Raw genomic sequence first — 14,417 nt, 5'->3', positions numbered from 1 at the left:
TTATTTTTGTCTTAAGTTTTGTTTCTTGCTCTACAGTTAAAAGAGACACTACTCAGCTGTACCAACCAGGTTACTAATTTATTTACTCAATTTTGATTACCAAGAAAGTCTGAATGGGCAAAGACATTTTCCAGCAAGAGCCAAGGGGAAGAAATGCTCCACACAGTACAGAGTCGATTATCTAACTAATTACAGTAACATTTAGTTATACTGTAACCTTAGTACATAGCAAACTTCACTTGAAACCTACAACCAGGAGATTATTACAGTAACATTGTGAAATGTTTATAACGGTTTGATTTGCTTCCATAAGGAGGGTACGTAGTAATGCACTGCTGACAGGTATTTCACTGAGACTTTGGAAGCATATTTGGGATAATATTTAGAATAAGTAGGGACATTAGTAATGGGGCTGTTACATCTGCAGGACCATGTTGTTGATAAGGTATGTTTAGATGACATATGATTTCTGAGCTATGTTTGGATCAAAATTATACACATACAAGAAACAACCATTATGATTTTCGTTTTTTGAGTGAGTAACACATGTTGGTTCAGCGAGGTGAATAACACTTTGGTTCAGTGAGTACAGTCCTTTGTAGAGTGTGTCCTGATTAATAACTGGCTGGTGGCAGGGCATCCGTCTGGAGCATATGAAAAACAGCCCAGTGTGTGGTGCACACACCAGTAACAGTGATGGTCAGCAGGAGCTATGACATCATGCTGTACACATCAGCATAACAGTGAAGTCATGATCCTACACATGGGGGGGGGGGGGCCGGCGGCAGCAGAGCAGTTCAGCCATCTTTGATTGCACCAGTCAGGACATAGTCAACCTGCATGTTACCATCATCATGCAGGACTTTGAATGCTGCCTCTTCCAGTGCTGCATCCCAGCATTTCCCAGTGCATCCCAGCATTTCCCACTGCTCAACTGATACAGCGTCATCCACCTTTTGCATAACCTTTGGAGATGGGTGAAAGAGTTGGGCTTAAGGATGAAGTAAATTCATGTATCTAGAAGGGAAGCTGGCAGGGCTGCAATCTAAGAAAAGAACATTTGAAAACAGCATATCCAACACGAGTTACTTGCATGCTTGGTTACCTGTCCTTTCCAGAGAAATTAAGAATTATGGCAAAGCCATGACAGTACAATCAAGGCCCACTTTAACCGCACATGTTCGGGTCCATTTTTGAATACATAGTCGACTATCTCCCAAGCACGCATAACAGTGTGGAGGCCTGACAAAAGCCATAGGTCATTACTGCAGTTTTGGTTCATGGCATTGCCTATGTGTACAGGTCATCACGGCTGAGCAGGCTCACACAGGTACCATTCAAGAACAGGTGCTTAGTTGGCCTCTAAAAAGTTACCATAGCAATAGAAACTTCAGGGGGTTAGAGAGTACCTGCCTCAGGGTGCACCTGCTCTCTGCTGTATCCACCATCTGCAGATATACTTCCTAAAGTAAATAGTGCCACTATGGGATGTTCACATTCCCTGAACTTGATTCTAGATTCCAGTGTGTTTCTCTTTGATGTGGTGTGGTAACTCATGTGAAATAAAGCCATGTGTGCAGCTTTCAGTGAAATGGGTTGTAAATTGTTTACACTGACTAGAATTCTCTCCAGTTCCTTTCAAGTACTTCCCACACATGCCTTTTACAGTCAGCTGTTTACACTACTGCATTGAGGGTACTGGTAGTATTTTTCGAAGCTGTCTCCATTTGTACTTTTGGGGGCATACTGCCATTTATGACACAATGGGTGGATAACGGGTGAACACAGGTGGGTAAAGTGGCTCTAGGCCCATTGCCATTCTCTCACCTGTTTCAAACAACCTCCTCATCCCAACATTGTTTCAGACGAGGGCATAGCACAATCACAGCACACAAACTTCACCAACACTATTACCCCCATCAGAGACAAAGGCCAATTGGTTTCTGCCATGTTTCTGGATCTGCCCAAGGCCTTCGATACTATATCCCACAGCCTACATCTAAAACTCTCATCATTTGGCCTATCAAACACTTCCATCAACTGGTTCTCCAGCCACCTTTCCAACAGACTCCCGTCTATTAAATGGATTAATTCTTACTCATCTTTCCTACCTGTCAGAACAGGTATTCCCCAAGGGTCCATACTGGGACAGATGCTCTTCAAGGTTCCACATTGCGACCACTGCTTTTCAACATATTTACCAATAAGCTACAATCTGCCAAATGTCAAGCATCCCTCATACAACGTGCATATGATTCCACTTTAATCTGTACCCAGTTACTGTACAACACATCACAAAGAGTCACTTTCATCAGTTGAAAGCTGCCTCAACAACTACCAGCTTCTTCTCAATTAAACAAAAAAAAAAAAAAAAAACAAACAAAGCTGCTATTATTCTGTCCAAAAGCCCTTACACCCCTCAAACAAAATTTCTGAATAACAGCCTCTGATAACACCCCTGTAGAAGTCATTCCCACACCAAAATAATTGATAGCCTGTTGCACACACAAATCAAATTTTAGGTTAACAAAAAAACTGCTCAACTGATTCACCCAGGGAACTCCTGGCCTCTACACTCCTGTTCCCCAGTACTCCTTAACCTTCAAGCTTCCATCACAATAAACTAAACCAGTGCTACAATGCTACAATAAACTGCAAATTTTTAAAATTTGACTTACATGTGCAACATGCTATCAAAAAAAAGTTAATGGGGTCTCAAAAAAACTATAATATCATCAATATAATTAAAATCTCTGTGGAAAAATGGAACAAAATAACATTAAAAGATAGACTACAGTTAATAAAAATTGTTTTACTGCCCAAGATCCTATATATAGGCTTGACAATACAACTGTTACCAGAAAGGAATATACTTAAATTCATGCCTAATAACATTTTTATGGTTTCCCAAAAGAAACAAAATAGCTTTAATACATCATAATCAGACCACGGAACAGAGATGATTAAACTTTCCTGATATAGAAACATACATAAAACAATTTCAGATTGGACAAGTCCAAATTACTCTGCAAATTGGAAAGAATTACCAACTGTAAAATCAATAAATAAATTTGGTTTACAAACAAATTTCATAATAGATAAAAACAATTTGCCATGGCAAATATTATGTATTAGGACTGCGGTGGTGGTGCTGCGGTAGCGTTGTCGCCTCACAGTTAGACATTGTCCGTTCGATTCTCAGAGCATCTTCTATGTGGCGATATGCGTGAACAGGCGTTCCTTCGTTGAAGGTTGTGCATTAGGCCCGGCAAGCTAGCACGTAAAACTCTACTGCCAATCATTAGCTACCGGGAAAAGCCAAAAGACACAAACAAACAGTATGCAATTTAACATAACTAAGCCCATTAAAACTCACACGATTAATTACATTGACTCATTTAGGAAAATTATCAATGCAAATATAGATTTAAAAATCTGGTTTGATCTTTTAACACCATTTATAGTCACAAAGAATTTTCCGCATAAAATATATAGAGAAATTATTAATTCTTGGGAACAGAAAGGATTTGTTTGTTGGCTCCAATGTATCAAAGAACTAAAAGTTTTATATATACAAACAATAACATACAAAATTCCACAACAGGACTGGCTAACTTTACAGAGTATTCTGTCATATTCACAAGATTTAAATAGAATAATTAACAATTCTTCATTTAAAGAAATACCTAAACTTATGAAATACATATATGAAATCATATATAATGACTTTGGCAAGGGAAATAGTATTTCAAATTTTTACAAAATATTGATAAACTATAAAACAACACCCAAAACCTCATACTGGAAATATATAGCAAAAGGGCACTCGATACAGTTAACTGAAGATATTAAAACAAATATCTTATTATCGATAAAATATGCATCCTTTACACAATACTGGAAAGTATTTAATTGGAAATGCTTGCACAGAGCATTCTTAACCCCAGACAGAATCAGTAAAATTAGTTCTTCCATAAAAGGAATATGTTGGAGATGTGAGCAAGTACACAATGCAGATTGGAACCACGTTTTCTTTGATTGTGTTAAAATTAAGCCATTTTGGATGGTATTAGTAACTTTCTACAAGCTTTATTTAATGAATCATTTTATTTAACTAAAGCTCTTGCATTATTAACTGTGAACGAAGGTCCTCATTTGACTAGGTCAAACATGTATCTAGTATGGACATTCAAGGAAGTGTCTAACAAGATGATGAAATACAAACAGAATACCAACTTTGGAAGACTTCTACAGCCTACTGAAGACCACAGCATTATTGGAAATTAAAGAACTTAAGAATTTATCCAAAGCCATTTATCAACACTCCTTGGGTAAAAGTCTTATCGCCGACTGACACTATACAATAATTGATCAGACACTATGATAAGGGATTAGACATACTTATAAAGTAACTGTATACATTAAGATTGGTTATAGTGTCAGGCAAATGTAAATAGTGTACATAGTTATTTAAGATGTTATGTATAAATACTATGGAATTCATTCAAATGTATTTGAAAAATAAAAAAAAAATTTGAGAAAAATAAAAATTAGTGGCACTCTATAGAACAAAAAACTGTTTAAATGATTCATCCGGGAAAACCGTGGCCTCTACACTCCTGTTCCCCAGTACTGCTTAACCTTCAAGCTTCCATCACAATAAACTAAACCAGTGCTACAATAAATAGCAAATTTTGCCACCAACTCAAACAGAAATCTTCACTGCATATCCCTAAAATGACTGAACTGAATTACCAAAGCAATTCATTTACACCCAGCTACCCCCGGTCTACAAATTCATATACAACGCAGAACAAAGCAAACCCTACTGCACACATACACCCCTGCTAAGCTACTTTCATCTGGAAACAAAATGCTCCTTACAACCTACAAACCACACCTGCCAGCAAGAACTTCTCTCTATATATTCCAGCTACGTGGCCCACTAATAGAACTGTATCCCTAATCCCTTAAACATACTCGTAACCTTTTCAGTTTCTAAAAAATATCTGACACCTGCAACTGTACCTGCACAACCCTAAAAACAGCTGCATGACCACCTATTTAATATTACTATGCTTGTATCACTCTAAATTCACTAACACCGCCCTATCTTAGCAGGTAGTAATGGCCTAAGATCAAAAGAAGTTCTCACTTAATGATACCACATTACTAATGCAAGCTTTTCGACCTCTTCAGCCAACACTTACTGTTTATTGCCTCTCTAGTGCCCTTCCATAACATTCTCATCTCCCTAATAATAAACTCTCTCCCCATCTTATAGGTTCATAGGTAGGTACTAGGCTATTGGCCCTAGGGCCTATATAAGCCTAGCCAAAGGTACCCTGGCTTTCCCCATCTTCTAGGTTCATAGGTAGGTACTAGGCTATTGGCCCTAGGGCCTATATAAGCCTAGCCAAAGTTACCCTGGCTTTCACCACCCAAGAAAATTAATTTTCCTGTGCCACTGTCTAGCAGAGCCACAGACGTGATCCTGGGGTGAATTTCCTATCTCCCATCCAATCAAGATTTTTCTTGAACAGTGCTAATGAGGAGCTTTGTTTGATATAGATAGGTAGTCTGTTCCAGAGTACGGGAAGTCTCTGGGACAGGAATCTATCCCTCCAGCATGTTCCGTTTATTGTGGTGATGAGGTTTGGGTCCCTAGAGCATGTAGCTCATAGGGATTGGGATTTCTTTAAGTGGAGCATGTCTAAAAGCTCTGGATTTGACATAGCTTTGTGTGTTAGGCAGAGATCGCCTCTGAGTTGGCGATATGCAACGGAGTAAAGCTGCAGTTTTTTGAGATAGTCTGCATAGGGCATCTCTTTGAGGCCAGTAACCCTCTGTGAGGTATTTCTGTGGGTATTTCTGTGGCCTTTCCAGTTGTTGTAGATGTCTTGTGAGGTACATACCGAAAGGGGCATTGTACTCTATAATGGGTCTAATGAGTGACGAGTAGAGGGGAACAATGACCTCTTTTTTCCTGGATGGGAAACCTTTTGTGATGATGGATGGGAAACCTTTTGTGATGAGGTGTGCCACATAGAAGGATTTCCTGACTACTGTGGCAATGTGATTATCAAAGGAGAGACTACTGTCCACCTGTGTCCCAAGGTCTCTTATCACACTTTCCGTGTCAAGTAGACTACCACCTATGTGGTAGTTCATGGGTACTGAGTTTTTACCAAAAGGGATGACAATGCACTTTTTGGTATTGAGCTTGAGGCCATGGCTTTGACACCAAGCATCTGTCTCAGTGAGGCCCTTATGTAGGATGCCCACATCTTTTGGAGTTTTGATTATGGCTCCTAGTTCGCAGTCATCTGCGAACTTCGTTAGCCAAAGACCTTCTGTGTTGGCCTGTACTTCAGAGAAGTAGATACCAAACAGGAGGGGACCCAGGACTGAACCCTGTGGTACTCCACTTGTCACTGGTCTGAAGCTGGATTTGGAGTCTGCTACTTTCACAGTGTGGGTTCTGTCTGTGAGCCAGTTGGCAACCCATTTTGTGACATAGTGATTTATACCTAGTATAGTGAGTTTATCTATAGTTCCAGAGTGGAGATGGTGTCAAAAGCCTTGGCGAGATCTAGATAGGCTGTGTGCACCTTACCCTCATCTATGGCTTTGGTGACAGCTTCAAAGAAGTCTATCAGGTTTAGGAGACATGATCTGCCCTTTACAAACCCGAACTGGGTGGCTCCTTAATTTTCCCTCCCACTCATTACTCCTCCTCATCTCATTCCAGTCCTTTGTTTACACGTGCAACACACAGCTGACAAAGCCAGTGCGCCGAACAATCACAGCCCTTAAGGCTAAACACACCTGATACACTTGTAATAGGTGACTATCGTCAGGCACACTGACGTCCCGCTCACCAGGCTGAACAAGGAGAAGGTCATGGTGAGCAGCATGTCGGGCGATAGGATCCGCCACATAACACAAGCACTCAGGTCACTCCAAGGCAAGTACAAATATGACTCCGTCATTGTCCATGCTGGTGTGAATGACCTGAGACGTACCTCCCTGGACTACATGAAAAGAGACAGAGGAGCTCTCTGAGCATGTAGCCCAGGCCGGTATGACCCTGAGTAGTATCTTACCCCCACCAAGAATGATGCCACAATATGAAGACAAGATGATTAATTTCAACAATTGGCTTAAGTATTGGTGTCATTCAAAGGGGATCCAATGCCTGTCAGCCTGGGATGACATGCTCGACACGCCACGATGCTTCGCTAGGGACGGCTTGCACCTGTCACCCCTGGGCTTTCGGATATTGGCAAAGGCTCTTGCTACCCCCCCCCATAGTGCCTTTTTTAGGCAAGGCTCAAAAGACCCACCTCCATAGGTATCACAAGGGATAAGAAACTAAGAGTAATGCTACTCAACGCCAGAAGTCTAAACCTCAAGATGCAGGCACTTGAAACTCTCCTTAGCATGGAGAACATCGATATCTGTGCAGTAACAGAAACCCGGTTCAAGGCTCCCGAGAGCACTCCAGCACTACCAGGTTATACCTCATACCATATTTTTCGGCCCCAAAACTTGGACCGAACCACAAAAGGAGGGGGAGTATCAATATTCGTCAAAGATACCCACACCTCCAGGTTGGTGGCACAGCATGAAGCATCAGAGACTATCCATGTGCAACTAAAAGTGGGTAAAACTGCCTTCCAGTTTATAGCCTGCAACAGACCACCCTCCCAAACACAGGAACCACACTCAGCCTTCCTGAGAACACTGGTCTCTCCAAACACCATTATATTGGGCAACTTCAACTACCCAAACATAGACTGGGAGCATTCCTCTAGCTCCAACACCCTAGCCCAAAGGTTCCTAGAATTTATAAACTCAAATGCTATGAAACAACTTGTTACCACTCCCACAAGAGGGGAAAACATACTGGACCTGATCATCACCAACATGGGGGCTCTATGCTCCAGACCAGAAGTGTATCCCTCACTGGTAAGATCAGACCATAAACTAATCTCACTGGATATTCACATCCCGACCCCACCCCCTGCCCAGAAAACCACAGTGAAAAACTTCTCTAAAGCAAATTTCACACTCCTCAAAACCGAGGTGGAATCCTTCAAAGCCCCCGGGCCTGCGCAGAATCCTTCATAAATGCATTCTATGAACACCTTCAGGAATGCATGGATCATGCAATCCCAAATAAAACCAAGACCCAATCCTCCAAAGGCAGGCATCCTGTCTGGTGGACCCCAGCCATAAACAAACTATACAATAGAAGGAGGAAGCTACTACATGATGGAGCAAAATCCCAAAAAGGGAAGGCATCTCCCATCAGTATTAGCAAAAGCCTACGGCCACTCATAAAATCGTCCCAAGGCCAGCTTCAAGAGAAAAACTGCACAGGACACTAAGGATAATCACAAGGCATTCTTTAGTTATGTTAGGAACCTGGGTGGGAATTCCCAGATATGCTCAGAATTAGTCCAAAATGACAAAAAATACACCGAACCCACAGACATTGCCAACATCCTAGCTGACAGGTTCAGCACAAACCCCCCCCCCACCAAAAGGGCAAATATGTATCCCAGCAGAGTGCTGCCACCCTGACATCTCAGATGCTCAGGTAAGAGCCGCCCTCTCCAAAGCAAAAAACACAGCATCAATGGGACCAGATGGTGTCCCGGGCTGCGTCCTACATGAACTCCAAGAAGAGCTAAACCCAAACATAAAACTACTGTTCAATCTCAGCCTTACTACAGGATATGTGCCCAAAGAGTGGCGTACAGCAATAGTGGTCCCTCTCCATAAAGGTGGTGCCTCAACGGATACTGGAAACTATCGCCCCATAAGCCTGACTAGCTTGGTCTGCAAAGCTATGGAAAGGATCATCATGGACCTCATAAATAAAGATATTGGGGACCTACAAGCACTGGATCCTACCCAGTTCGGCTTTAAGGGCAGATCCTGCCTCTTAAACCTGGTTGATTTCTAGTCACCAAGGCCATTGACGAGGGGAAGGTGGTCCACACAGCCTACCTGGACCTCACAAAAGCCTTCGATACAATACCCCATTCGGGCATTATAGATAAGCTCACCAGCTTAAATATAAACCCCTATGTCACTAGATGGATTGCAAACTGGCTCAAGGACAGAACCCACATGGTTAGAATTGCTGGAGCCATGTCAGACTCCAAACCAGTTACAAGTGGTGTCCCACAAGGCTCAGTCCTGGGACCTCTCTTGTTCGGTATATATTTCTCGGAGGTACAGGCCAACACGGAAGGACTGTGGCTGACTAAGTTCGCAAATGACTGCAAACTAGGTGCCATAATAGACTCTCCAGCCAACACAAGCATCCTACAAAAGGGCCTCATAGAAACAGACAACTGGTACCAGAGCCATGGCGTCAAGCTAAACGCCAAAAAGTGTATAGTCATCCCCTTTGGCAAAAACAAAGTGCCACAAATTGCCACATAGGTGGTAATCCATTAAGTACGGAAGTAGTAGTTAGGGACCGGGGACCCAAGTTGATAGCAATCTCTCATTTGACAACCACGTGGACAAAGTAGTTAGAAAACATTTTATATAGCCCACCTAATCATGAAGGGATTCACATCTAGATCAGGGGAGGTCATAGTGCCTCTTTACTCATCCCTCATCAGGCCCATAATTGAGTACAATGCCCTTTTGGGATGTACCTTACCAGACACCTGCAGCAACTGAAAAGACCCCAAAAGTACCTCACCAAGAGGATCAAAGGGCTCAAACAAGATGCCATATGCTGCCCAGTTAAAGAAACTCCAGCTCTACTCAGTGACATACCGCCTGCTCAGAGGTGATCTGTGCCGGACGTATAAAGCAATGTCCAACCCAGAATTAATGGACATGCTGCACCTCAGAAAATCCAAATCCCATTGAGCTACGCGCTCAAGAGACTTGAACCTCAGCAGTGAAATAAATAGGACATGCTGGAGGGACAGATTTATAACCCAGAGTCTCCCTTCACTCTGGAATAAAATCCCAGTCCAGGTTAGGCAGAGTCCCTCATTGACTCTCTTCAAGAGGAATCTTGATGAGTGAATGGGAGATCGTAGGTTAACCCTGGGTATCACTTCTGTGTCACTGTTAGATAGAGGCACAGTATACTAACCTCGAAAAAGGGCATAACAAAATTAATTTAAAATGGGTGATGAAAGCCAAACACACTCTGGCTAGGCTTATAAATGCCCTAGGGCAGATAGAATAGGTTGGCTAACACACACATATGCCAAAGTGTTTTTCTGTCCTGATCAAGGTGGGCATATTTATTTATTATTCCATTCAGCATTACTGAATACATACAAATGTAAAATAAATAAATAAAATTATTATATCTGAGCTTACACAGTGATGTCATGGGCATAGTTAACATCAGCGCATGCTGTACACGTCAGGAGAAATAGTTATGTCATAGGTGCAGAGGAAGGTCCCTGGGATGTCACTGCATGCTGTACACAACAGGAGGAACAATGATGACACGGTCCTAAATTAATTACCTACAAAGTCACCTCACTCTGTAGGGAATAGGGGGGATGCAAGTAGTTAAACACCTGTTATATATTATTGTAACATTGTAACAACACCACCTAAAATGCAATACACAAAAGTTGACTAATTCAGGTATTGGCATAAATACAAACTCATAACATACCTTAGAAAACCTGGTTTATTAAAAAGCTTCCCTTGCAGTATTTTAACAGGTCGGGCAGTTTAAAAGGCTCACTGTTGTACCTCAAGCAGCTTAGAGTAAACATTATTTAATTTTAAACATTCCAAACCACACTATAATACTGATGTTTTATCTGCAGCAGGACTGAAGCAAATGATGGCCAGTACAACATTTAAAACTGAAAACATGAGCTTTGTTCACTTACAACTGCACTGCACCAGTGACCACCAAATCATTAAATGACATACCTGCCAGATGGCAGGAAACAAACATTTGTAGTCTTCCCTTAAGTGTATTTAAAATTCTCACTTCTAGTATCTATCCACCCCTTATGTTTTCTCCCCTAGAACATCAGGATTACATATTGGCTACAGAATGACATAACATCTGATCATCTGACTCTGTGGTTCTCACACTACCCCCCTCATTAGAAACAGAGCCAGGATCTGGCACTGATGTGTCACAAACCTAGAACTTTAGCTTACGTTTATCACAGCACTTAGAAACCGTAAAACAATTCCCATACTTCCACCCTTCCTGTAAAAACTAACAGGCCATTCTTTGGCACCCCAGGGTAGCAATTAGTTCACCACCAAGGACAAAACAGCAGGATCCCAGCCCATGCCTTTCTCAAATATTACGTCTCTGGCTGTATTCAGACCTGCAAAATAAAATCTGTATGGCCTAAAACAAGTCATTTAAATTCAGGCTAATTTTCTTAAAGTTAGCTGGGCTGAGGTTAACCCCTTCCAGCATTCTCTATTTTCAGTTAAAACTATGAAGTCTGACATACACATATATTTATTTTCCATCCAGCAGGACCCACCGTTGGTACATTTTTAACTCAAGCAATTTTACAAATACATTTTTAACACAAGTATTTGAACAAATCAGTTTGATATTCAAATGTTACAAAACTCCAGCTGGTTATGCTGGCATGTTACACATGCACTGCCCTACTCTCTCTCGTACGGTCTCACATCTTTCTTCATTAACTTTTCTGAAAGTCCATCCCAGAGAATGATAGACATTTGAGTTTGAGTTCATACCTTTCAGAAAATTTATGCTAATGCAAACCCCGTTCTATCAATTTTCTAAGTTTGTAAGAACAATATTTAAAAAGTGTCCCTATTTTTGGGCTTTTGTCCCCCCATTATTGATGGCTTTATCCAAATTTCTTGCTCTAAGAGTTTGAGAAGTATGTTCCCATGCTTCTATAATCCCCTTTGTGAAAAAGTACTTTCAGAGACCCACAAAGTAGTGAGCCTGCTTCATCTGATGCCCCTGCATCCTCCTTCACATTTTGTTCTTTCTGTTGCCTGACACGCCCTCAACAGGTACACATCTGCAGGAATTACAGGCATGAGAAAGTAATGGAGTCACATGACCCTTTATAGTGGTTTACTATAGGAGAAACAGGACTTCTACAGTCATTAGCGTGGCTTACAAAATGCAGTTTAAAACGTGAAATATAAGGAATTTCACTCCTGCAAAGAGTTTTTTTGCTGAAAAATTAAGAAATCCACGGACACAAAGGTGAAACAAAACTGATAATCCAAAAAAGGAAAGGAAGGACCTCGGAAGCCTGGAAATTCAAATTACAAAGTTTTTATTCCACGACAGCCCCAAGACAAGAAAATCCACTAAAACAGCATCGGAAAGGCACCAACATAAACGCTATTAAATCCAAGTGCGTTATCGTTTGTATCCCAACACTTCATCAGATTTTCAGATGCTGAAAAATTAGTTATACTTTTCACTAGCATTTACGGTTAAACATATGCAGATATTGGTTAATATTAAGTGTCTATAGCTTGATAGCAAAAATCACACAATATCAGAAGCTCGGACTACAATGGAATGAGATAGTACTGGCATTATAATAAGCATGCATATGGGGGTGGGATAGCATTTTCATCTAACAGACGTTGTACTTTACATTGACACACGCACACATTAATGGCAGGCATGTCATGTACATGCATGTATAGACCTGCCCTGATAGTCAGCCCTATAGAAAAACAGATTGCAAAACATTTACAGACACAAGGACTCAGGTGCACTGCCGTCTTTATATTTCAGATCCCGCAACAGACACACACTGACGAACATGCAGACAAAACTAAACTAAATGACCGGTTCGGGTATTCTGGACTTCCCAATTGCTAAGTCAGTGGCTCCCTCACCAAAGGTAACATTTCCCCTTGCAGCTCTGGAAGTCCTTGTACAGGCTAGATCAGTGTCAGACAATGCAACCACCACGCTCAAGGTATATTCAGCGCCCCCAACCCAAGTTTTAATGTTCGGATCCTGCCTTAGGCATCACCGACGCAGTGGTTCGGCGGTCAGCCAAGAGCTTCTCCGGTTGGATTCCTAGCTGGAGGGGGAGGGGCTTCGGTACGGAGTTCGCATATCCTTCCACGCATGCGTCTGGAACGTTTCCGCTGAAAATGGGCTCTATCCCAGTCGGAGTTTCCCGGTAAACAAATGTTAAATCAAGAGCTAAATAACATGCACCGAGTGCCGCTAAACAAAAAACAGGTTTCCAATACAAACATCTGTTCTCCTATACCCGTGTGGTTTAAGATTTCAGTACTGCTTACCTCCAGTTTCATAGCTGAGATCTACACACAGCTTCTAGCTGCATAACCACGTACAAAACCCAACAATGCACAGCAGGAAGTTGCTTCTACTTCCTGAAAAACACAATCCTCCATCCCAGATTCCAATGGCTGGAAGGGCCCTGCGTGCGTCACTGCTGACGTCACGGGGCGGGGTTAGACAGCCGCGCCTGGTTCAACCTTCGTACTGGCTGCTCTCTTGTAAAGACAAATGTCTTACCACTGATGAACTCCTAAATTAATATTCATAGATATAGCTATGAGGGCGGGAAAAGAGGAGCGTCTTGTAAATAATTCATGAGAAAGGCTTCAAGAGCTGCCTGGGAGATGCTGAATTGTATTCAGTTTGTACTGTGGGAATGGTTAAAATAGCTGTCAGCAGCAATACTCTAGGCATAGCACTGCGTTTCTTTGCCTTAACTAAGGGTACAAGTATTATAACAGTCATTTAAGACATTCTTTGCTTTTTAACTGTAAGCAGATAATAGCAGTCTACCTATTCTAAGAATAAATGCTGTTATTTCTGTCTTCTTCTGGTTTTTGAAAGTCAGACCTATGATGTTTAATGTTCACAGGTTCAGCAATTATAATAAACCCAAAACATGTCTTACCCCACTTTCAATCCTCTCCAGAAATGTAACCAAAATAGAACCCACTAACCAAACCGAACTTCTAGGTGTCACAATTGATGAAAACCTAAGATTTGATTCCCACATCTCCCTCAACATCAAAAAAGTCCTCTCTAAACTAGACACCCTATATAGAATTAAACCATACCTTACAGATAGTGCCAGACTAGCCACGGCCCCTACACAATTACTCTCAACTCTCCTCTATGGTGCCCAAGTATTTACAAACATTCGTAAATTGGACCAGAATTATCTAAAATCATGCTACAGCAAAACTGCCCAATTCGCTACTGGCCACCCCTACAGAACCCACCACTGCTCAGTACTCACACAACTCAAATGGCTAGAACTTCCAAACCTTCTAACATTAAACCAACTGTCCATAGCCCACAAAATAATCCACAAACCAAACGACTCCCCAGCACTCACCAACTTAGTCCAACCCAACAACAATCATAGATCACTAAGATCCTCAAA

The 14,417-nt window shown here is 41.6% G+C and overlaps 1 protein-coding gene across 1 annotated transcript in view; it reads right to left on the bottom strand.

Moving 5' to 3' along the window:
- The window catches only part of LOC122815972 (zinc finger protein 845-like), a 368,367-nt gene extending 354,897 nt beyond the window's left edge, over positions 1–13,470 (bottom strand). The window contains exon 1 of the mRNA XM_044088856.1: positions 13,294–13,470. Coding sequence (XP_043944791.1) covers positions 13,294–13,305 — 12 coding nt within the window. The 5' untranslated portion in view covers positions 13,306–13,470. The remainder of the gene's footprint in view (positions 1–13,293) is intronic.
- Positions 13,471–14,417: the final 947 nt, after the last annotated feature.

This window comes from Protopterus annectens, chromosome 11.part0, assembly GCF_019279795.1.
Source record: "Protopterus annectens isolate FY-2018-M chromosome 11.part0, PAN1.0, whole genome shotgun sequence".
Classification (NCBI taxonomy): domain Eukaryota; kingdom Metazoa; phylum Chordata; order Ceratodontiformes; family Protopteridae; genus Protopterus; species Protopterus annectens.
Note: the sequence above shows the minus strand (reverse complement) of the source record. Positions and strands in the feature narration are given on the sequence as shown.